Source organism: Ipomoea nil, unplaced genomic scaffold (genome assembly GCF_001879475.1).
Source record: "Ipomoea nil cultivar Tokyo-kokei standard unplaced genomic scaffold, Asagao_1.1 scaffold1474, whole genome shotgun sequence".
In the NCBI taxonomy this organism is placed as follows: Eukaryota; Viridiplantae; Streptophyta; class Magnoliopsida; order Solanales; family Convolvulaceae; genus Ipomoea; species Ipomoea nil.
Window position 1 is genome coordinate 1,165,463 of NW_017617902.1, and position 25,662 is coordinate 1,191,124.

The window sequence follows — 25,662 nt, forward strand, 5'->3', positions numbered from 1 at the left end:
CCTGATGGCCTGAAGGTGTTAGCTCTAGACAATGATGAACAAGATTGTGTTGTGACTACCAATGTCGTCTACAAAGAGGTTTTCAATAATGTGTAAATACAATTGATGATATTATGTTTTGTTTTCTCTTTTTTTTTTTCCAAAATGACAAAATTGTTATATATCTAGACAAAAATATATCCTTTATACAAATGAATTAGGATAGCAATTGATTACTATAACTAAGTTGCTAGAGAACGAGCACATTTGCCCAATTTATAAAAATCCTAAACAATGATATATAAAAATCTCTAAAGTTATCGCACCGCATGAGTACATACATATACACATTAACTATTAATTTGAGCAATTACTTGCTCGAATTCAAGTAATGGTAATAACATCAAGAAACATAAACGATCCAAACTATATATTCAATTGCACTATATAATATTGGAGTATTTGATGTTATAATTTAGTATTCGATTGGGACACATGGCTTGACACCAAAAAAAAAAAAAAAAAAAAAAAAAAAAAAATCGACATCACAGTTATATTAGCAAACTATATATCTACTAACTACCTCAAACTATTGAGTTAATGATACTACTAGTTTAATTAAGCATCTCTAATCACAAGATTATTTCTATCACTTCCTATTTTTAGGAAATAGTATTTATACACACAACATAGTAAAAAACAAAATAGTTAAAGTAATTAAGAATTAACTTGTATATTTAGAAATTTTATAGTCACGTCCAAGGGCGGAACCATAATTAAATAGTACGGATGTATATTTTTTAAAAATAATCAATAAAATTTAACATATTTCAAAATAATCATTACATTATAAATTTAATAAAATTTAAAATAAATCATTTATAATTAAATTTATATTAAATCCTATATATAAAAAAAGCCAAACAGATTTTGGTGGAAAAATCCCGCCCAACTAATACGACAACGTTTGGAGGGAATGCAATGCAATATTGAAAAAAATTAGAGTCCCAATATGCAAAAGTACAGTAATAAATGCAAAGTACAGTAATAAATGCAAACTGCAAAGTACAGTAATAAATTTAGAGTCCCAAGATGCAAAATCATTACTTTACTCACATGTCTAATCCTATTTGAATTCTAATGGAGATCTATAAGTATTCCTATTGGCTAAAGTTTTACGGTAGTAATTTTTTAAAAAAATTTCTTGATTGCCAAGAAAAATCTTTATTTGTCTTGAGATTTTGGGTTTGCTTTTCAGAACATGCATACAACGTCTCTCTCTATATATATAGTTAGAAAGCATTGTTTATATCCACACAAATTCTACATATTCTACCACATCTTCTCTTTGGTACTAAAAAGCTGTTTATTGAAACACCATACTTGGGTTGCAAATACATCCAGATCATATTACGAAAGCCACAGATTGACAAAGATTAGATTATCTTTCAACTCCGATTGGTGATCTAACTCAGCTTTAGCATAGTGCACAGAGGTAAAACTTATCTAACTCAGCCTTAGCATAGTGCACAGGTAAAACTTACTGCACTTAACAAAATTTAAATTCATCACAGTAATTTATTTTTAATGTGTTTCATTTTTATTATGATTTGGAAAACAGTGATACTCATTTCAGTGGTGTGCCTTTAATATTTTACAGATATGTGAAGACATCATTTAAAACACATTTCTAATATGATTTTGAATTTTTACAGCATATAAGACCAACCATCGGTTCCAAACTGCATTCAAAGAGCTTTTCTAAATAGCCTTAGCCTGGGGTAGATACCACATTTTCCAGAAATGAAGCAACTATCAAGTTCAACAGTTATAGGAAACAAGAGGAAGATACCATCATCATCTACCAAAGGTTAGTCAAGAGTACAATTTGCATTCTACATATATATTCTGCTATATCTTAAATCATAAACAGTATGAAATACATAGATAGAAAAGAACACTAAAACATGTAAATATCTTCTACATCCTAGATCTGTACTCAGATCTTACATGCATGTGTTCAATCTTACCTATACATACAATATAGAAGACATAGAAGTGTAGATCTGTTTCTCGAAAGATTGAAGTATAAATAAAGAACTAGAATCGCTGAATTGAAGAAAGATGTTACCCATCTGCGAAACCAAGTTGAAACAGCTAGAATTGTATAACTGTATCCTAAGAAATATAGTAATGGACTTCAAAAACGGAGTAATGGAGTAATATTCTCGGCGATGACTGGGAATAACACATCTTCGACCCATAAATTTGTTGGAGATTCCGAAGTACAAATACAGAACCATGTGAGATGGGAGGCTGTGATTTCTAGAATAAATCAGGCCATCCAAAACCATCCACACAATATATATTATATTATATATGTTATTCTCAAAAAAATATTTATATTATATAATAAATATATCAAAAAAATATTTATATTATATAATAAATACATATTATATATATATATATATATATATATAATATGTATTTAATATTTTATATATAAAGAACATGTATCTATAAAATAATTATTAGAAAATTACATTGGTAAGTGTAACAAGTTATTGCACATGCATAAGACCGGTATGACTTTAACTAATGTACTCTGTTTTTGTTCTATTGTTAGAAAATTCTTCATCTACACCGAATAATAGTGGATCAAGTCCGATGCTCATGTATGGGGTATTTCAAAGATCGCTATTGACTCCTTTGAGTATGTTGACTAACGGTTAGTATTAAGTTATTTTAAAAAAAGATATTATGAACAAATACTTCTCTAATCTAATTTTATTATTATTCTTTTAGATCGAAATGTTGTTAATACGACTATTCGTAACACAAACAACAATTCTATATTTTGTGGGACATATCAGACACCAACTTGCAAGAACAAAGCAGGTAAAAGAAAATACATCCAACGTAGACATTAGTACAATTTAATATCAAATATATGTACAAATTTATTTATAATGTATTAATTATGAGTTTATTAGTGAAAATTACTTTTCCTTTGTAGTACAAAATATGAGCTCTATATGCATTGATAAGAACAAGGCTACTGCCTCCAGTAGGCTGAAAGATACGGTTGAACTAACACCTTCTTTGCCTTGTAGTGACGTTACAAATGGTAAGCTTAAACTTTTAAAATTTTTGTAATCATTTTGGTAAAGTCATTGTTATTTAATACACCTACACGTAAGTACATAATAATTTAAACATGTAAATTTTGGATAATATAAATTTAAGACTATAGCATCAATTTTGTAGGTAATGTTAACACTACAGTCGATTTTGCAGGAATGCCTACAAGAAATATTCCAAAACATCCTCTTACACAGGTGGTAATATGTCGGGACTTGAGTCAACAATTTGACGAGGTTCATGAAGATGTAGTAAATTATGGTAATTTATCTTTTCACTAATTTTGTTAAATGTTTATAATTGGAACTATAATTAAGCAGTTCTATATTAGCTCACAAGTCATTTGTTTCAATTGCGATGTAGTTGAATATGCTGATTGTGGCGATCCTATGTATAGTTGTGAGCATTGTTCTGCAACATTTTGGTACAATGAGCGCTTAAGCCAGTCTAGGGTCAAGTCATCTCCAAAATACTCGGTTTGTTGTGCACATGGGAAAATAAAATTGCCGCAAATGTCTATCCCGCCAAAAGAGTTGTATGATTTGTTCTTTGCAATAGGGGAGAAGCGAACATGTTTTTTGAACAACATTAGGTCATACAATAGTATGTTTAGTTTCACATCCATGGGTGGTAAGATTGACCATACAATTAATCGTGGTGGTGCACCACCTATTTTTAGAATCAATGGTCAGAATTTCCATTCAATTGGTAGCTTATTACCCCAACATGGTAATCAACCGAAATTTGCTCAATTGTATATTCACGACACAGAAAATGAGATTAATAATCGTATTGGTTCTGTAAGGTATGTGATTTCCTGATATATACAAAATAGTGTTGGTTAGAAACTAATATTAATTATTACGTAGTAGTTTCTTTTATTAAGGTTATTCATTATTCTTTGTTAATAATTACTTTTTTAATTGTAGGAAGAACAACGATAAAGATAGCATTCATGTTGATGTTGTTTCCGATATTAAAAATGTTCTTGACGAGAATAATGTTTTAGTTAAATCATTTCGCAATGCCAAGACACAAATTGAATCAAACCCATGTGTAGAAATCAAGATGAGACTAATTGGTAAACGAAATAAAGATGCCCGAACATATGACCTACCAACAGTGTCAGAGGTTGCAGCACTCATTGTGGGCGACTTGGACCCAACAATGGGCGAACGTGACATATTGGTTGAGACACGGTATGGCCTCTTGAAAAGGATCAGTGAATTGCACCCATCATACTTACCTTTGCAATATCCAATCTTATATCCATATGGTGAAGATGGTTACAGAGAGGATATACAACTGTGTAGAGATTCCAACATCCAAACAAATGGTAGGCATCGTATTTCAGCAAGGGAATTCTTCTCTTTTCGCATTCACGAACGGCCTGGAGAATTATCAACATTGCTATTCTCTAAGAGGTTATTTCAACAGTTCGTGGTAGACGCGTACACAATGGTGGAAACAGGAAGGCTTATATACATAAGGAACAACCAAAAATCCTTAAGGTGTGAAGCTTATAAAGGGTTGTCAGATGCACTTACGCGTGGTGAGATTGATCCTAGCACACAAGGCAAGCGTATTATTCTACCATCTAGCTTCACCGGTGGTGCTCGGTATATGGTACAAAACTACCAGGATGCTATGGCCATATGTCGTTGGATAGGTTATCCAAACCTATTCATCACATTCACATGTAATCCTAAGTGGCCTGAAATTCAACGATACCTATCTCAACGTGATTTAAAAGCTGAAGATAGACCTGACATTGTCTGTCGTGTTTTTAAAATGAAGTTGGATGATCTGATAAAGGATTTGCGATCAGGAGAATTATTTGGTACAGTTAGAGCAGGTGAAGTCCTTTTGATAATAAAATAATCAACTGTTACTTTACATAAATATTAGATCAGTACTAATTACTTTTTTTTTTAGTGATATACACTATTGAGTTCCAGAAGCGTGGTCTACCGCATGCTCACATTCTACTGTTTTTAGCAAACAATAATCGGAATGCTGATTCGAATTTCATTGACACAATTATATCAGCAGAGATACCGAACAAAGAAGTGGATCAACAATACTACGACGTTGTAGAAGAATTCATGGTCCATGGTCTTTGTGGACATGTAAGAAAGCAATCTCCTTGTATGGTGAATGGGAGGTGTTCAAAGCATTTCCCCAAAAAATTTGTTGACTCATCCAATTTTGATGAAAATGGTTACCCAATCTATAAGCGTAGAGATGATGGTAAGATTGTAACCAAAAATGGTATTCAATTGGATAATAGATATGTTGTACCACACAATAGGCACTTGCTTATGAAGTATAGGGCTCATATGAACGTGGAATGGTGCAATCAATCAAGGTCCATCAAATACTTATTCAAATATGTGAATAAAGGGAATGATAGGGTCACAGTCGAGTTTTATAAAAGCACCTCTGACGATCATGGTAATGAAGTTATTGATGAGATAAACATGTACTATGACTGTCGGTACATATCAGCTTGTGAGGCTACATGGCGTCTGTTTAGCTTCGAGGTGCAATTCAGAACACCAGCTGTTGAGAGGCTAAGTTTTCACTTACCAGATTGTCAAACAATTATATTTGAGGATGACGACACAGTTGACAACGTTCTGATGCGAGAGACAATTGGTCAGAGTATGTTCAATGGATGGTTTGAAGCCAACAAAAGGTTCCCTGAGGCAAAGTTACTAACTTATATTGAGATGCCAAATAAGTTTGTTTGGAAAAAGGACATCCGAGAATGGAATCCAAGAAAGAAAGGGTTTTCAATTGGTCGTATTTTCTATGTACCTCCTGGTACTGGAGAGTTGTATTATTTGAGATGCCTTCTAAACATAGTTCGTGGAGCTACAAGTTTTGAGGAGATCCGATGCTTTAATGGTGTACAATACCAGTCATTTAGAGATGCATATTATGCACGTGGTCTATTAGATGATGATAAGGAGTATATTGATGCTATTAAAGAAGCAAGTCATTGGTCATCTGCTCAATCTATGAGAAAACTTTTTGTCACGTTGTTGACATCAAATTCATTTAATAGACCAGAAATTGTTTGGAATGAGGTTTCTCATTTCCTTTCTGAAGATGTACAATATAATCAGCGCAGACTTTTATCAATAACAGGTTCGCATTAATTATAGATTTATGGTGAAAGATTTGCTTTTATTCTTATCCAATACTTACAATATGTAATTTGTGTCTTTATTTACAGATTTGGTGTTAACAAATGATGAGAAGGAGAATTTAACTCTAATAGAGTTAGAGAAGTTGTTAGAAGTCTACAACAAATCTTTAAAAGACTTTCCTCCAATGCCTCAACCGATTTGTTCTTCTTCAAGGCTAAATGGTAATCGTTTGTTGTTTGAAGAATTGTCATATGATCGTGCAGCCCTTGCAGATGAGAGTGTTAGGTTGGCAGGGCAACTAACTCAAGAGCAAAGGGGTGTGTATGATACAATAATTGGAGATGTTGCATCTAACGGTGGTGGATTATTCTTTGTTTATGGCTACGGCGGAACAGGGAAGACATTCCTATGGAAGGCTCTATCTTCCACATTGCGGTCGCAAGGTGAAATAGTTATCAATGTAGCTTCAAGTGGCATTGCTTCGCTACTTTTGCCTGGAGGTAGGACTGCACACTCAAGGTTTGCTATACCTATTAATATTAATGAGGACTCCACATGTAATATTAAACCAGGTGGCGACCTTAGTGAGTTGATTGTCAAGACAAAGCTAATCATTTGGGACGAAGCTCCCATGATGCACAAACATTGCTTCGAAGCACTAGATAGAACTATGTGAGACTTGCTGCGCTTCGCAAATCCTCTCAGTGAGATTTCTACATTCGGTGGTAAGACGGTCGTTCTAGGTGGTGATTTCAGGCAGATCTTACCTGTAATTCCAAAGGGGTCGAGGCAAGATATCGTTTCTTCAACAATCAATTCATCCTACCTTTGGCAGAGTTGTAAAGTACTTCGGTTGACCAAAAATTTGCGCCTACATCGTTTGGAGAATGTCCTAGAAATAGAACAGGTAGAACAATTTGCAGAGTGGATTGCTGCTATTGGGGATGGTACAACAGGTGCATCGAATGAAGATTGTGCAGAGGTTGAAATTCCTGACGAAATGCTTTTGTCATCAACTGGTGACCCCATCGCAACCATTGTTGAAAGTACATTTCCTATGTTCCAAAATGGTTCGTGCGATAATAGTTTTCTTGAGAGTCGGGCAATTCTTGCACCAACACTTGATGTTGTGAGCGCAGTTAATGAATACATGAGTAACATGCACGAAGCTGAGAGTAGAACATATCTTAGTTGTGATTCTGTTTGTAGAGCTGAGAATGGAGATGGGGTACTTGCAGACGTACACACACCTGAGTTCCTTAATGGTCTTAAGGCATCTGGTATACCAAATCATTCATTAACATTAAAGGTTGGTTCACCAGTTATGTTGTTAAGAAACATTGATCACTCACTCGGACTATGCAATGGTACTAGATTGGTTGTCACCAGGCTTTCAGAACATGTCATTGAGGCTAAAATAATGTCAGGCAGTCATGCAGGTACACGGGTTTTGATTCCTCGGATGAGTATGACTCCCTCCGATCCGAGATTGCCATTTAAGTTCAGTAGAAGACAATTCCCAGTAATGCTTTCTTATGCCATGACCATTAACAAAAGTCAAGGTCAAACATTATCACATGTGGGGTTGTTATTGAAAAAACCGGTGTTTGTGCATGGTCAATTGTATGTTGTTGCTTCAAGAGTTAGTAATCCAACTGGTTTAAAGATTTTACTTTGTAATGATTTAGATAAATGTTGTAAGTCAACAACTAATGTTGTTTACAAAGAAGTATTCAATAATTTGTAATGTTTATACTATTGTAATGTTAATACTAATTAAGTATTTTACTTTAGAACAATGATTACAAACTTTTATTACAGTTGTTAAAATAATATATTTAAAATAATTATTAAATATATATTTTATAATAACAATTCAATTGTTTAATTATTTATGTAACATCCTTATAAATATATCCTTTTATTTTTTGTATCTACAATATAATATACTTATAACATAATTGTTTGTATTTTTTATACCGTGCATCGCACGGGTGAAATACTAGTTATTTTGTAATATATGCTTAAACCATCTCCTGTTTATAATAATATTATATGATTAACATACATAAAAGCGTGGATATTGCATCGAGGAAGGCATACATGACAACAGTAGCTGTCCAAATAAATTAGTGCCACTCATCATCACTATATACATATATATATATACATACACATGAGGTGGTAGTGTGAGGTAATTATCAAACAGTGAATAATGGCAGGAGCAAATTAAAGTTGCCGGCATGAGTCTCGAGGGCTCAATTCTTGAATTCCATATATCCCTAGCGCAGCTTAGCTTTATGATAATGTGGATGGATAGAAGATGAGATGGCAAAGGGATCGGAGAGTTAAATTTAATTGCTTTCATCCATCTCCATCTGCAGCTGCAACGTAACCGTCTTTTTCTCCATGAAAATGACCTTACCAACGTTGTCACTTTAATAAAGTTGGGCTCCATTATTTTAGGCCTAGACAAAGTGTTGGTGTGACGTCTCAGTCCCTTGGTTTTATTTCTCTTCATTAACTTTGTGTCTCACCTTTTTCTTTTTTGGGGGTTTCCCCCAAAATTATGTTTTTTTCAAGAAATTAAAGATAGATGGGGTTGCTTGGTCGGATCACGGGTTCTCTCTTGTAACTCCTTGGATTCATGTTACTTTGATAACCTAATTTCAACTTGATTGGCACCACGGACTTAACACATTGATTCAGTAGGTATTATTTGAAAAAAAAAAAATTGAAATTCACCAATGATAGTGATAGTGTGATGGTTATGTCCAAAATATATGCTAAGTTGCACATGATTTACATTCTCCCACATGTAACTTTGTTGGGCTAAAGTGTGTGTCCCTGTACACTTTACGTGCAAGGAGTCTAATTCAAACACAAACACTTAATGTTGACAAATTATATTGTGGATCATAATAATTTTTTAGTATAGTGAAGGTTCATTTTTAATGTATTGGAGATTCATTTTTAGATGATATACCCAATAATGAACGTTCAATACACCAAAAATGAACATTCAAAAAATATGGGCCCTTTTTGTACACTTCTACGTACAATGAGTCTAATTCAAACACAAATCCTCAATGTTGGCAGATGATACTGTGGACCATGATAAATGTTCATTTTTAGTGTATTGGAGATTCATTTTTAGATAATATACCTAATAATAATGGTCAACACACAAAAAATGAACATTCAAAAAATTGGGGCCCTTTTTGTACACTTTTATGTACAAGGAGTCTAATTCAAACACAATCCCTCAATGTTGGCAAATGATATTGTGTACCATGATAAATGTTCATTTTTAGTATATTGAAGGTCATTTTTAATGTATTGGAGATTCTTTTTTAGATAATATATACCCAATAATAAATGTTCATTAATACACTAAAAATGAACATTATATTAAAAAAAAATTAACATGCATGTCAATTGTCCACATTACAATATGGACGATGGTCTATGCTATAAGCCTATAATGATTGTTCAATGTTTGTGGCGGGAATTGAATTCGATTTCTACCTTATAGTTGAAAGCAAGTTTTAGTAATGTTTATATTAGAATATAATTTTGTGTACTGTACAAATGGATCAAAGTTAAAGCATGAGTTCAGAAGTTCAAAATCATGTATATGAAGTAATATTTATGAAATTTTAATTGGATTGATCATATTTTGCAAGATGCGAAGGCTATTGAGGTTTGGTCGGTGCATGGCGAATGCAAAACTCGAGTATTTGCCCTTCCAATAATTTGGCTTTAAAAGGAATTTTTTGGTAAAATAATATCATAAGCAAATTATTTAGTCAGCTTATTTTAATTTTTGAGCAATTCAATACGTTCGTATATACGCATCTAGCCCCGTATAAATACAGAGAGAGAGAGAGAGACAGAGATAGGAATTTGTAATGTGTCTGTCTGGTGGGGCAGGGGGGCAGCGGCAAAGGCGCAGGTCATCCCATAGTATCACTTTCTTTGCAGAGTAGCGCCTAATCCACGCGCTTTCTGCGCGTGCTCCTCCAGTGTTTTTAAACGGTACAATCTTTCTATTTCTAGTATTAGTAATTTTCACTCGTACGATATACAGAATGAATTTATTATAATATTTGAATCGATATACAATTATATAAATTATAGCATCAAATAATATAATTAAAAATTGAGTTGGATCAATTGTATTTTCTGATGTTATCATTGTCTGAATTCGAGAAAATAATTGTTTAATTAATAGTCAATGTGTAGATGTACGCATCCAGTGTTGAAACTTTAGAGATTTTGTATTAATTGGGCAAATTTATTTGTTGTCTAGCAACTTAGTTATAAAAATCATTTGATATCCTAATTTATCTGTATGGAAGATATATTTTCTGTGTAGAATTCATGGTTGCAGTAGGCGCTAGTCGGGCGGCCGGGTAGCGCCTAGCGCCTAGGCGGATTCTAGGCGGCGCTAGGCGGGCACCAAAAAAATTTAAAAAAAAATAGTAACAGACTTGTAGTTCGACAATTTTAATGAGGTTGTTTTCAACGTTCACTCAAATAACACATCTAAATAAATGAAATAATTATAATTTATAAGTCATAATGTCATAATAATATTAAAATCAATAATTAATGAAAGACGACATCGGTCAAAATCGAACAAAATCGAACAAAATCAGACAAAATTGGTCAAAATGGTCAAAATCAAAATCGGACGAAATCGGTCGACTCGGCCGAGTTTGACCGCCTAGGCGGCCGGCCGAGTTTTGGCCGCCTTTAGGCCAAAACTCTAAGGTTCGGTGACCTTAGTGTAGATATATTAACAAATCCATTATGTGTAGATTTATTAACAAATCCATTCTGTGAGTATATTCAGTATGAGTATGAGTGTAAATTATAGTATGAGTCTAAACTATATATAGTATTAATCCAATATTAATAAATAAATAATATAAATTTTATATATTGTGAGTAACAGATTTTTTTTTTTTTTTGTGATTATATTCTGTGATGAATTTTTGTGATGTATATTGAAGTATGACAGTCCAACATAAATATTAATATTAATTGAGTCAATTTGGGATCAATTTTTTTTAATTTTTTAATCAAGTATTAATTATCAGATTATTAATTGAATATGATGGGAAATCCCTTTAATTTTGGGGGCTATTACTCTTTTACAGATTGGCTCTGAGAGCCTTTGCTAGACTAGAGAAAGAACAACAATGCCATCTGCTGGAGACTTTGGTATGCTAGAAACGAGAGGGTGTGGAATAATCAAGTTCTGTCCCCATCAACAATTGTGAATATTGTCATGAGCTACCTAACAGAATTGAGGAATGTTGTGGAGTCAAGGCAAAGCAATAGGTTGCAAGGAACCAGAATGGAGAAGGGGAGGAAACCTCAACCCGGATGGATCAAGTTGAATATTGATGCAATTGTACAGAAGAATTCATGGAAGATGGGGTTTGGTTTTGTGATTAGAGCTGTTGAATGTGCGTTCATTGCAGCCAGGAGTGTGCCGTGGATAAGAGTTTTCAAACCTAATGAAGCGGAAGCTATGGCAACCCGAGAGGATTTTAAGCTGGCTCAAAGAAAGAAATGCTAATTTTGTGGAGGTTGAAACATATGGTCAACATCTTGTGAATGCCCTCAACAACAATGCAAGAGATTCTTCTTTCAATCATCTTCTTCATGATATTAACGAAATGATGTTGTCTTTTAGGTGAAGATTTTGAGGGTATTTTACAGGTGTGATTAGGAAAGAGAAAATGAGAGGGGATGAAAAAAAAAAAAAGGGAAAAAAGAAAACTAAAATTTGAAAAAAAAAAAAAAAAAAAAAAACACACACACACACACACATATATATATATATATATATATATATATATATATATATATATATATATATATATATTTATATTTACTCGCGCCTCACGCACGTGAGGCGCATCTTTCACTTCCATAGTGGGACCCACTACTTATGCAAAATCTCCATTTTTGGAGGACCACCCCACCCTTTCTTTCTCTTCCCTCTCTTTTCTCCACCTCACCTTAATTGATTAAAATCTGGTCCAAAATTCTCCCTTGGGATGCCATTAGCCACATTTCTATTAGCTTTGCTAGACGATCCGCGAATCAAGCTGTCCATTATCTAGTTCGGAAGTCTATTTCTTTGTAGATCATATGGAGTGGATTGATTACTCTCATGATTTTATCTGTATGTTCTCAGGATTTGAATTAATGTGTTGTTTTTTTGGTCAAAAATGTTTTTTTTACTAGTTTGAGTTATACTTTTGAAGCAAAATTATGGTTAAAAAAGAAAAGGAGGGGATCACGCGCGGTTAATGAGAGTGAAAAGACAGCAACAATATAAGAGGAGACAGAGTGATGAGACTTGAGAGATGTTAAAAACAGAGTGGAGTGGTGGGCCCACAGAGTCTAACTACTAAATAACACCCCCACCATATTTGCTGCCAAACTTCTGCCGGTCTATTTACATTGACAACTCGCCTCTCGTATTTTACTATTTCAGATCATTTTATTTTTCTCTTTCCTTTTTATTTTACTAGTAACTTTAAGATTCATTTTATTATTTTCATGTGGATGAATTTATATACAAACAATTTTACTCAAAATGTGTGATCAAGTGGGTAGAGTATAATTTTTGTATCAAGAAGTCATCAGTTTAATTATTGTTAGCACCATTTTAGTGGAACTTGTCGTACATGTTCTTCTTAATATAATTTACATATCCCGTGTAAAATTGCACTACCTTAAAACTAGAGTTAATTCTTTTTTTTTAATCATAGATTTATAGGTATCAATCCACTTTTAGTTCTTTTTCAAAACATCCATCATTGATCCTATTATTATTGTGGCATTATCATTTTTGGCTATTCATCAATAAAATTATTAAAATATATCGTTAAATACAAAGACATTTTGATTTTCTATAAATGTGGGTTGACTTTTTTTTTTAGAAAAAAAAATACAATATAAATTATAAAAATGCATATCAGAACTTGAAATAAATAAATTATAAAAAAAGTGTGGATATCAATTTAAAAATGTAAGTTCACACAAGAAGTCTATGTTCACACCTAATCCAAATTATACACACAATATTCAGTATTTCAACATTTGTGAGACCTAATCAAGATTCAGCATGCACTGCGCCTATTGAATTTAACTTTTTATTTGGAGAATGTTTGACTTAAAACTCTTTATATGATGTAATCATATGCGGAGTAATAGTCATCATCCATGTAAGTTATTATACATTTTTCTAAACAAGGTTCAATATCATATTTTTTAAAAAAAAAAATCTCATAAAAGTTGATTTATATACTCACTTTGACATTTCAATTTCTCAAATTAATGACTAATAATTAAAATGAATTAAGGGTGTGTTTGGTTAATGGGGGTAAGATAAAATGAATGAGAATGAAACTATACACATTGTTTGGTTTACAATTTTTTAAAACACATATATATGATTTTATTATTATTATAATTACAAAATTCATTACCTAATTTAATTCAGGTATCATTCTATTTATTCAGTCTTATCCCTCATCATTTCATCGCATCCGGATCCTCATTTTGTCGCATCCTCACTCATCTCTCATCACGTCATCGACTTCCTTACTGCATTGTCAACTCACTTTCATCGCCACTCTTAAAATCACTTGCATTTATTTTTTGTTTTTGTATTTTTAAAACCTTTAATCTGATTATAGAGTTATACATAACCAAATATCAAAACTGGTATTCATTCCAATTTCACCATACTATCAAATATGCAAAATACTTTCACCAAAATCCATTTCAATTATAAAACATTTGATTCTCATTCCAATTTCGATTCTCATGTTCGAACCAATCAAACACACCCTAAATAAATTACATACTTGAATTTTGATTCATTTCGTGCGTTTATGTATGCACAAATCAAGTGCATTACTGTTCTCAAAAAAAAAAAAAAATCAAGTGCATTACTGTTCTCAAAAAAAAAAAAAAAAATCAAGTGCATTACTTCTATGAGTGCACAAAATACCAAAAGAAATTTTGTATGATATTTTTGTTGTAATAGGTATATTTTATTAGTTACTAGGACTATGTGGTCTAATGGTACCCGGGTTGGACTTTTATTTGGAAGGTTATGAGTTCAAGCTTCAATGGAGGCATTATTAGCTCTTTGTGTTTCAGATACTACAATGTAATAGGGCTAGTAGCATTCAAAAAAAGGTATATATTTTATTAGTCAAATAGATTGTTGTTTGAGTTATAAGGAAAATTCGCAATTGTTACTTGCGTGTATGTACTAGATAAATTTTGTTCCTGTGTATTAAAAACTATATACATAAGGAGTAAATTGCAATAAGAAGCCATAGACTCCATCGAGAATGTTGATAATATTTTTATTTTGGGAAAATGGCACTTTTTACCCCTGAGTTATATACTTATAGCACTTTTTCCCCCTCAATTATTTAGGTAAGCACATTAGCCCCCTCAATTATTCTAAAAGTGGTGCCTTTTCCCCCTGATATATTAAATTGACATGTATACCCTTAAAGTAAACATTTTATTTATTTTACTACTCCAATAAATTATTGCGTATACGTAGGGATGACCACAGTTCGGTTTGAATTGAACCGGATACTAAAGCAATCGAATTAATAGTTTCCGGTTATAATTCAGATCTAGAACCCAATATTTAAATGTGAATTTATTAAAATTATGTATCAAAAAAATTGAATCTTGAACCGTGAACTGGCGGTTCCGGATCCGATTCGCGATTTTGAACCGTCTTTATTTTAAAATTTTATTTTTTTATTTTAAAATAGTCTAAATTCAACAATAAATGTATTTTATTTTTTCAGTTCGGAACATGAACCGTCCATTCCGGTTCACGATTTTAATAAACTCTAAATATCGAATTTTGATTCTAAATTGTAATTGAAATATTTCGGTTTGGTTGCTATAGTGTTTGTTTGGTTTGAACCAAATTATAGTCATAATTTATTGGAGAAAAAAAATAAATTAAATATTTAGTTTAAGGGTAAATATGTCCATTTAACATTTTAGGGGGAAAAACAGCCACTTTAATAATTTAGAGGGAAAATATGCTATAGGTATATAACTCAGGGGGAAAAAGTGCCATTTTCCCTTTTATTTTTGTATATAACTTCTTGATTTCTTGTATTTTATTAATTCAAATAATTTCATCAGTAAAATATACATTATATAAAGCATCGAATAATATGGGTGTCAACTTCTTTCAATAGTTAATTTATTTTTGTTTAGATTTTATGCAAGATTCAAATGCATATTACTATTAAGAGTCTTTATAGTTTTTGTATTTACTTGCTATTAATGTTCATTGCATCACTTTTGTCATATTCTATAATTAGTACATTTGTTTTTTTGAGTACTACCTATAATTATACATTATTAAAATCAATACCTTTTTAAATTTATTGCATACCTTTTTTTGTGTAATACCAATTTTGTTACAATATAGTATATTTTCATAACTACTTTTTCAATCGACTGAAGTACAAAGAGTCAATATCATCCCACTGAGATCGAACCCATAACTTTCCATTTGGGAGAGCCATTTATGTCACTAGACCATAAGGTCAATACCTTTTTAAATCAATTTCATGTTTTATAGTACGTCATTTTGTATACTAACATGAAATTAAATATTACAAAATATTAAATTGTAAATAACTTGAGTCAATTCTTATTATAACTTGGCACAAAAAAATAGAACAAAGATAGTATAATATTGTTGTGCCTTCGAAGTGCATATTATTTTACCTTGACTACACATTGTTGAGTTTTTTAAAGCACATTGTTGAGCCTTCCAGAGGTGGCAGATTTTTATTTTTATTTTTTAAAAAAAATAAGTTAATATTGATCACTAATTACTAATTTGAGTTGTATCTTGTTTGCTTGTTTATTATTTATGGTCATTTATGGTTTGTGTTGAGATCCTATATTAAATTTAGTCTTTTTCAATAATTGTTTTATATCTTTGTGCCTTCTCGTGTACATTTTTATCTTCCCGTACTCATTGTTGTGCCTTCCATATCACATAGTTGACGACCATAGGTGCAATGACAAATTTTTTTTTCTTAAAGGACTTGATCAAAGGCTGATATTTATTAGCATGTTTCACCTACGGCCTTCTTCGCACCAGAACCACTCCCTATATATATATATATATATATATATATATATATATATATATATATAAGGTTGAGTAAATCCGGAGCTATCACAAAATATGGTTGAGCAAATCTCGCTCATATGTAATAATTCTAAAATCACACGAGAAATAAATTATATTAAGAAGATTTATTGCGACGAGCTCAACCAGAATCATGCTTTACCACTATATCATTTCGAGGTAACTTAAAAAAATTATTATATTTAAATGGATAAATGGGGGTCATTATGTGTGGTTATTTATTTAAGGAGTTAATACCCAAAATCGTCCTCGACTATAGTGATTTTTCTCAATTTCGTCCTAAACGACTTTGGTGACCTAATATCGTCCCAGACTTTTGTGTTTCGCTCAATTTAGTCCCCCATTTATTATTCCGTCAAATTAGTGTTAAATAAAGTGACAATTCAATAATGTCAATATTGATCTCTCTTTACTTTCAACTTGTGAAGTGCGAAATTCCTCTTTCTTGTACGAATTACACCCAGAATTACTCCCGGACCTGCAAATCAAATTTTATATTCGCAGTTTTAAGAGTAATTCTGGGAGTAATTCGTAAAAAAAAAGGAATTTCGCAGTTCACATGTCTATGAGTAAAGAGATGCCAATATTAAAATTACTGAATTGTCTATTTATTTAATACCAAATGGACAGAATAACAAATGAGGGACTAAATTGAGCAAAAATACAAAAGTCTGGGACTAAATTGAGCGAAACACAAAAGTCTGGGACGATATTAGGTCACCAAAGTCGTTTAGGACGAAATTGAGAAAAATCACTATAGTCGAGGACGATTTTGGGTATTAACTCTTTATTTAAGTGAAAGAAAGGAGAGAGTTGGTACAAAGCAAAAGGATGGAGTATGGGGATTAGAAGGTGTGGGTTATGCATTGTCTTTAACCTGTCCCCTCCACTCACACACCAAGGGTCTCAATCTCACACATTCAAGAACAAATACATACATACAAAAATATACAAAACAGAAAAAATAAAAATAAAAAAAAAAATAAAAGGGAAGAAAGAAACGAATCCAAAAGGGCACAAGCACATTGGCTTTTTTTGCCTTTTGCTTCTGTGCTTCCTTAGCAATTGTCTATGTCTGCTGTTTCTTCTGCTCCCCCTTCTCAGAACTGCAAATGGGGGAGGAATCGTACATTGAATTTCTCGTTATATTATTTGACACTTGTTTTTCTATTGCCTTTCCCATCTTTTAGCCAGCTTCTTGGCAAACCATGACTACAAATTCTCATTGTTTCTCTAATTTTCTACTAGTATTCTAGTATTTCCACACCCCTCTTATCACCTTCTGTTCTTGCTTTAAAGACACCCCCTTTTTATATTGACTTCATTTCCCAATTTCCTATTAGCATTTTGGTAGCCACTTGATTGCTTTTCCCCCAAACTTTTCAGTACTAGTAATTTGTTTTTCACTGTTTCTCAAGCTTTTTGGTGTTATTTCTTGAGTGGATTGGTTGGTTGATGCTTCGGATGCTATATTGAGAGAAAAACTGTGCACCTCACTAGGGGGGTGTTCAATTGTTAATGGAAATTGATCTGAACCATGAAGTGAGGGGTGGTGAGGAGGAGGAGGAGGAGAAGAAGAATGGTTCATGGTGTTATGCAGAATGTGAAGAAGGGGTGGGCCTTTATAACTCTTCAAATGCATCTTCAATCTACTTGGAGCTCTGGCATGCCTGTGCTGGCCCTCTCACCTGCTTGCCCAAGAAGGGGAATGTGGTGGTCTATTTCCCTCAAGGCCACTTGGAACAGGCTGCTTCTGCTTCACCCTTTCCACCATTGGAGACTGACCTCCCAACACTTGGCCTTCAGCCCCAGATCTTCTGCAGAGTAGAGGATGTTCAACTTCTTGTAATGCTTTGTGCTTTTCTTTTCTTTTCTTTTGGTTGGGGTGTTTTTATTCACAAATTGGTGTCTGTGATTTCTTGAAACTATAGGCCAATAAGGAAAATGATGATGTCTACACACAGCTCACTCTTCTCCCTATATCAGAGGTATGACTTGACTTGATCTTGTTCTGAGCAATCCTATGTTGAGTTGGTGATATGCATTTAGTATTTTATCTTAAATTGGGTGGTTTTTCTATTTTGTGGAATGTGGAGCATTCTTGTATCATTTTCTTCCAAGAAATGAAAAATCCAGTTTGATTTAGTGTGTTGTGTAATGTGTACAGCCAGTGGGTATGAGTTTGGAGGGGAAAGAGGCAGAGGATTTGGGGATGGATGAGGAGGGGGGTGGAACTGCAACTGCCCCTACAAAATCAACCTCCCATATGTTCTGCAAAACCCTTACTGCTTCTGACACCAGTACCCATGGAGGATTTTCGGTTCCTCGTAGAGCTGCTGAAGATTGTTTCCCACCTTTGGTGCCACTCTCCCTTCTGGGCTATAATAACATTATTTCTTTTTAGTGCAAGGAATTGAAGGAGATCAAATTTTCTTATCAATGTTTTATTTGTTGCATTACAATTCTAGGATTACAAAGAGCAGAGGCCATTTCAGGAGCTGCTTGCAAGAGACCTGCATGGAGTGGAATGGAAATTTCGACACATATATAGAGGTATGGAAGGAATGTGAAAGCCTCCATTATTTCTTTAAAACGTTGTTCAATATGGAATGTGAAAGGCTTAGCTTGGTGCTTCTTTTATTAGGCCAGCCAAGGCGGCATTTGCTCACCACCGGATGGAGTATTTTTGTGAGCCAAAAGAATCTAGCATCGGGGGACGCAGTTCTCTTTTTAAGGTATAATATAAATTTTGTCTCGAGGCACCTAAGAGTGGAACCATTTTGTGATTTTAAGGTGAAAATAGGACCTTAGGAAGTGAAATCCATGATTCAAGTTCCAGAAATGCTTCTGCATTCATGCTCATAATAATGAAGAGCATAAAATCCACCGAGAAGATGGTAATGTAGAAAGATTTTAATAGTATCTTGGCAAAACTTTCAACTTAAAAAGATGGTTTCTTGTAGGGGAGAAGGGGGAGATCTCAGACTGGGAATAAGAAGAGCTGCTAGGCCTAGACACGGGTTGCCTGACTCAATCATAAAGAATCAAACTTCGTATTCCAGTGTGCTTTCTGCAGTGACAAACGCTCTATCTTGCAAGACCACATTTAACGTCTTCTATAGCCCAAGGTACGACTCTCACATTTGCCTTTTACTATCATCATGGCCGCGGATACTCTTTACTTGTTTGTTTATTCATTGAACTTTACAAGTACACAACTATCCAAAAATTTCAAAAATAAAGCAAAATAAAACGGGTTTTCCTAGCTTCTGATCCGGAGAGAGTTGAGTTGTGATGGTTTACAGATGTTTTTAATGTGTATGGTAAATTAGGTGATGTGACACATCATTATATTTGTCTCGTATTACAGCTAATGGTTGTGTCAGTTTGTGATAATGATGGGATCATACAGCAGTAGATATCTTATTTTATTATAAGGTTGATTTTGGATTGTTATGGTTGAGAAGAACACACAGCAAACCCTAGAATGCTATTAACTCATCTGCTGCATCAGCTAATGGTTGTGTCAGTTTGTAAGACTTGCTATACTAGCCTGAGCCCTTCGAGGGACCACTTACGAATGTATATCAAATAGTTTAGTCCCTCCACCCATACGGACCTCTTAATAACAGGTTTGTTGATCTAAGTCGGTTTGGTTAGTAGTGAGAATGATGGAAAGACTATTAGAAAGTTTTAGTAGAATCGAGAGTGTAAACCCCGCTTTGTGATCCTTGCTGGCAAAGGACCACAAGGAGGTAAAATCAGCCTAGGTTGCCCATAGCTGACCAGCTCAAACCAAGAAGGCCAATAGGCCGCCATTCAAATTGAATTTGTTTCCATCACTGATCAAGCATTAACCATTACTTTCTTTGCTAATTCAGAGGATGTCAAAATTTAATTAGTAAATTTGTTAAATTAATAATAGTCCGTGCATCGCACGGGACAATTACTAGTATATATATATATATATATATCTGCATGTGTTCATGTGGTCCCCCAGTTATACTCAAATTGTAAAAGTACAAAACTAAATAGTGGGGATTCTCAGACAGAACCTGAACATTTCAACTTTGCGCATCCAAATTGTCCATTAGGTTGAGTCGTGCTGATTTCATTTGCACACTTTGCAATGCAGGGCAAGTCATGCTGATTTCATCGTCCCCTACCAAAAATATGTAAAAAGCATCAACAACCGGATACCCATTGGAACACGATTTAAAATGAGATTCAACATGGATGATTCTCCTGACAGAAGGTGCTCTAACATTTCAGTTAATGCAACGACTTCTTGCCATTCAACATATTTTCGTTTAATAGAGACAGTTTTTTCTTTTGCAGGTTCAGTGGTGTTGTGACTGGAGTAGGTGATTTGGATCCATATAGATGGCCCGGTTCAAAGTGGAGATGCTTGATGGTATGCTAATATTTTTCGATATGATTCTCTTTCATAATCATAGGTGCCCGTTTGTTGGTCTTTTTCCTTATACTTCATATTTTAACTTGAGAATCTTCTGACTAAACTAAACAGCGATTGTAAATCTTAAATGCTAGACAGCACGTTATTATAAGAAATCAAATGAAAACACGAGATGACACAGTCAAAGTGATGATGAATTACACGTTATTTATTTTCAACAAGTATAAATGGTCGAATCAGCTTGGCTTGATCAAACTTTATCCTATCAAGTTCAAGTGACAACCATGTTCTTTTAGTTAGTTACCTTTATGACACGTGTCTCTGTCAACTGTAACAGGTTATGTGGGATGATGATTTTATGAGTAATCATCAAGAAAGAGTTTCTCCTTGGGAAATAGACTCTTCAGTTCCTTTTCCACCGCTGAGCATCCAGTCATCTCCAAGAATGAAGAAGTTGCGTACCAGTCAGCAGGCACTGCCACATGAAAGCCATTTTTCTGGTATTAATATATGTTGTCATGAATAAATTTTTTATTTTATTTTTCTGTATGTTCTAAAAGAAACAGAAAAAGAAAACGTTTTGCAGGAAGTGGTGCTCTATTGGACTTTGAGGAGTCTGTAAGATCCTCTAAGGTCTTGCAAGGTCAAGAAAATTTACATTTACTATCACCTCTTATGGGAAGTGGTGAGAAAACTAGGTGCCAGAAGGATTTTGGGCGGCATCAGAATCTCGGGCCAACAACTGGCATAGGAAAGTCGCAAATTGGCAGCGAATTTGTGAGAACTCAGCCCCCAGCCATTTACACAGGCTTTCTGGAATCCAATAGGTTTCCAAAGGTCTTGCAAGGTCAAGAAATTTGCTCTTTCAGATCCCTAACCATGAAAAGTGATATAAATCTCGGTGCCTGGGCTAAACCCGATCTTGGTTGCAATATTTTCCAAGCATGCCAGGCCCCCCCCAAAAACAACTTCTACCCTCTCGGTTCTGAAGGGGCGAGGAAGGTGTTGTTACCTTACAATGGGATCTATAGAGCTAACCAAGATCCCGTAATGCTTCCATGCATCACTAATTACCAAATAGAAAGTCATGTATTAAAGCCAATCTCCATCCAAGGTGGTGGAGCAACGAGGGAAGAACGTATAGTTCAAAATTACGCAAACGAGCAGAGCCCTCTCGAGAAAGGACCCAAACTGCCTACTCCAGAGACGCACTTCACGAATGAGAAAATCGAGCCTTTGAATGGAACAGCAGCACCCTGCAAACTATTTGGCTTTTCTTTGACCAACGAGCCGTCCACCCCAAGCTCACAAAGTTGTGGTAAGAGGAGCTGCACAAAGGTAACTTCAATAACGGCTGATGGAGCATTAAAATGAGGTTTTTGGTGTGGGCTCTCTTTTTGACATGTGATCTATGGCTGAAGGTTCACAAACAAGGAAGCTTGGTAGGAAGAGCTATAGATCTCTCGAGACTCAACGGCTATGATGACCTGCTGGTTGAGCTGGAGAAGCTTTTTGGCATGGAAGACCTCCTAAGGGATCCAAATAAAGGCTGGAGAGTCTTGTACACCGATAGTGAGAATGACATGATGGTCGTGGGAGATGATCCATGGCAGTAAGTCTCTCTCTCTCTCTCTGATCTTTATTCCCGATGACTTGTTGACAAATGCATAGCTTGCTGGTTCTGATTTTTCTGCCCTTTTCTAGCGAGTTCTGTGAAGTAGTCTCCAAAATCCACATATACACCCAAGAAGAGGTGGAGAAAATGACGGTAGGAGGGATGAGTGACGACACCCAGAGTTGTTTGGAGGAGGCGCCGCCAGTCACGGATGCATCCAAGTCCTCTTCGGTCGGCCAGCCTGATTCTTCTCCAACACTCATCTTTTAGGATTTGCTTCCCATTTCATGCTCGCTCTATTATGCTGTAATGCTCTATTATACTGAAGTTGTGTGCTCAATAATTGCTTACTCCATGTGACAATTATGTGTTGGAGGAAACTGTTTATGACTGTGTAACATGTGTGGTCTTATGGTACTGTACTATGAGAATGCCACTAAAAAAGCTTGTCCTATGAATCCCTTCTTTGGAAGATTTCCATTTTTACCAGTTGTATGCTGGGTTGAAATTTCATATGTTGTTGCTCTCTTGAGCCTTAACATGCCCAAATCAAAACCTGAGATTTACACTGTTAAATATTGAAAGATTATTCCTCTGAAGCATTGAATCAACCTTTCTATTCTCACAACCCCAAGCAACAGAACAGACATACATGGAGAATCTGCAATTATGTCTGAGGAGAAATTGGTTCAAGAGTTGCATCCTAGTACTAAACATCTCTTAGGTGCATCAATTTTTGGAACCATTTTTAACTTTTTTATGCAATAGAAATGTTGAGGAATTTAGATTTTGTAATCTGAGTAAGAAAAGCAGCAAAAGAAAAGACACAAAAGGAAGAAATGAATATGAAGAAAAGAGCAGGAGAAGAAGCAGTTTACATATGAGATTCCCACATCGGCAGAACACAAAAGGGGGAGAGGAGTGGTGGGTTATAAAATAGGGCCAAGTGCTATTCTATAACATACTTACCTGGACGGGGTCAATGGGCGATCAATAAGGCCCATGGCCTAGGTTGATGACTTCCATTGCACTTTGGAAGGGTGTTAACTTAAGGTCTACCTTATAGGTGGAGCCTACGTCATAATTTGTGATAGAGGGGGCCTGCGTTCGCGCGGCCCCTGCCCAATTTTATACCAAACTTTGGTCGACTTTTACAGAGCCCATTTTTTGTTTGCCCAATTCTTTACTGGGCCTCAGGCTCCATTGGGCTCTCTGTTTGTTGTACTAGAAGCCTATTCATTATCTTGTAGGCATTTAACTTTATTTTTTGTGGTCTCATTTTTTCTTCTCTAGATTTAGTAGATTAGATATGTATTGGAAGTCAAATTGTGCAGCTACATGCCTACATTATGCACGGTATTCTTGGCAATTATTTTTGCAATAACAAATTGTTACATTTTCACATTATTATTATTATTATTATTATTATTATTATTATTATAATAACAAAATATTAGTAAAATAATAAATAAATTAAGATTGCAAGCTTGCATAAGCACATAATTAAAAAAGCATTTTTCATACATCTATATCATCTTACAAATACCAGAATTTTTGAGATAATGAGTCTAAGAATCAACCCTTCCAAAATAAATTTTTGAGATAATGAGTTAGAATCAACCCTTCCATTGTTACAACCCCAAGCAACAGAGTAAACATGCATAAATATGATCTGCGATTATGTACAAAGAGAAGTTCGTTTAAGAGTATCCTATTACTACTATACATCTCTTAAGTTTAGGTTTTGTAAAAGAAGCAGCAAAAGAAAGGAGCAGACTTGAGAGATTCCCACATTGCCAGAATACAAAGGAGGGACAGGACTGGTGAGTTATAAAAATGGACCGAGTGCTTTTGAGCTCCATACTTACCTGGACGGGGTCAATGGGCGATCAACAAGGCCCATGGCCTAGGTTGATGACTTCCATTGCACTTTGGAAGGGTGTTAACCTAAGGTCTACCTTATAGGTGGAGCCTATGTCATAATTTGTGATAGAGGGGACCTGCGTTCGCGCGGCCCCTACCCAATCGTAGACCAAAAATTGGGCTTCGTGAAAAGCCTTTTTTTTGTTTTTTTTTTTTTTGTTTATTTGTAGTATATAGCCCAACTAAATGAGGAAATTTTGGCTTATGCGTTTTGTCTCTCTGTAACCCTATTTGTTTGCAAATTTTACTGTAGATGAGTGTAGACCAATCGTTATATCCTACACCACGGCGCACATAGCACTGTGTGCCGTGCGCCTCCCAAAACGACGTCGTTTTGGGGTAGTGTTGGGAGGCGCGGTAGGAAGTTGCTGAGATTATGTGTATTTGTTCACAACGTTATGTGTATTTGTTCACAACGTTATGCGTATTGGTTCATACAGTTGTGTATTTTTTATACAATTATGTACATTCTTTTTATACAATTATGTACATTCTTTTTATACAATTATGTACATCCGAATCAGAAAATTTGTGTGTATTATGTTAAGAGTTGATGTGTATTATGTTAAAAGTTTATGTTTATTATGTATTATGTTAGATTATGTGTATTATCTTTTAAAAAGAGTATGTATATTTTGTTATATAATTATGTACATTCATGTATAACATTATGTGTATTCTAGTATAATATTATGTACATTCTTGAACAGCGGGTTTTTTTTTTTTAAAGAAAGACTACTGCCATTCACTGGGGTAGGAAATTTCAAAAAAAAATAAAATAATTAAAACGACGTCGTTTTGCATCTGGGCGCATAGTGCAACGCGCGCCGTGGTGTAGGATATAAATTGCCGAGTGTAGACACAGAAAATTTGAACTCGATAAATAGACGGATAAAATTGTTATTAGGCCAATGTTGAGATTGATGATTGTGCCAATTTAATTAATTGGATCATATAAGTCAATTTAATTTAATTTAATTAGCCCAATTAAATTTGATTTGGGCCATTGAATTAATTAATTAATTGGTCCAAACGCACTTCATATTTGAATTTGAATATAATTATAATTTAAATATAATATACTTTTATTATATTTGAATTAGATAATTATAATTTAATTTGAATTTGAATTAGATTATACTTGATTCTGGGCCAGGTTCATTTTCTAGAATAATTAATTAATTAA

The 25,662-nt window shown here is 34.2% G+C and overlaps 2 protein-coding genes across 2 annotated transcripts; both read left to right on the forward strand.

Annotated features, from left to right (window-relative positions):
- Positions 1 to 1,782: 1,782 nt before the first annotated feature.
- Positions 1,783 to 11,868, forward strand: LOC109188710. Its single transcript, XM_019339340.1, has 11 exons — positions 1,783 to 1,849; positions 2,609 to 2,695; positions 2,788 to 2,880; positions 2,999 to 3,109; positions 3,250 to 3,384; positions 3,487 to 3,928; positions 4,053 to 4,978; positions 5,059 to 6,276; positions 6,365 to 6,797; positions 6,984 to 7,717; positions 11,591 to 11,868. Exons 1-11 carry the CDS (start codon positions 1,783 to 1,785, stop codon positions 11,866 to 11,868), a joined length of 4,524 nt encoding a protein of 1,507 aa, XP_019194885.1.
- Positions 11,869 to 17,537: 5,669 nt separating this feature from the next.
- On the forward strand, positions 17,538 to 23,039 carry LOC109188730 (auxin response factor 4-like). Its single transcript, XM_019339349.1, has 12 exons — positions 17,538 to 18,366; positions 18,453 to 18,509; positions 18,689 to 18,880; positions 18,990 to 19,074; positions 19,166 to 19,256; positions 19,485 to 19,649; positions 20,657 to 20,776; positions 20,860 to 20,935; positions 21,276 to 21,438; positions 21,525 to 22,276; positions 22,360 to 22,550; positions 22,643 to 23,039. The coding sequence occupies exons 1-12, from the start codon at positions 18,040 to 18,042 to the stop codon at positions 22,821 to 22,823; spliced, it is 2,400 nt and encodes a 799-aa protein (XP_019194894.1). The 5' UTR covers positions 17,538 to 18,039; the 3' UTR covers positions 22,824 to 23,039.
- Positions 23,040 to 25,662: the final 2,623 nt, after the last annotated feature.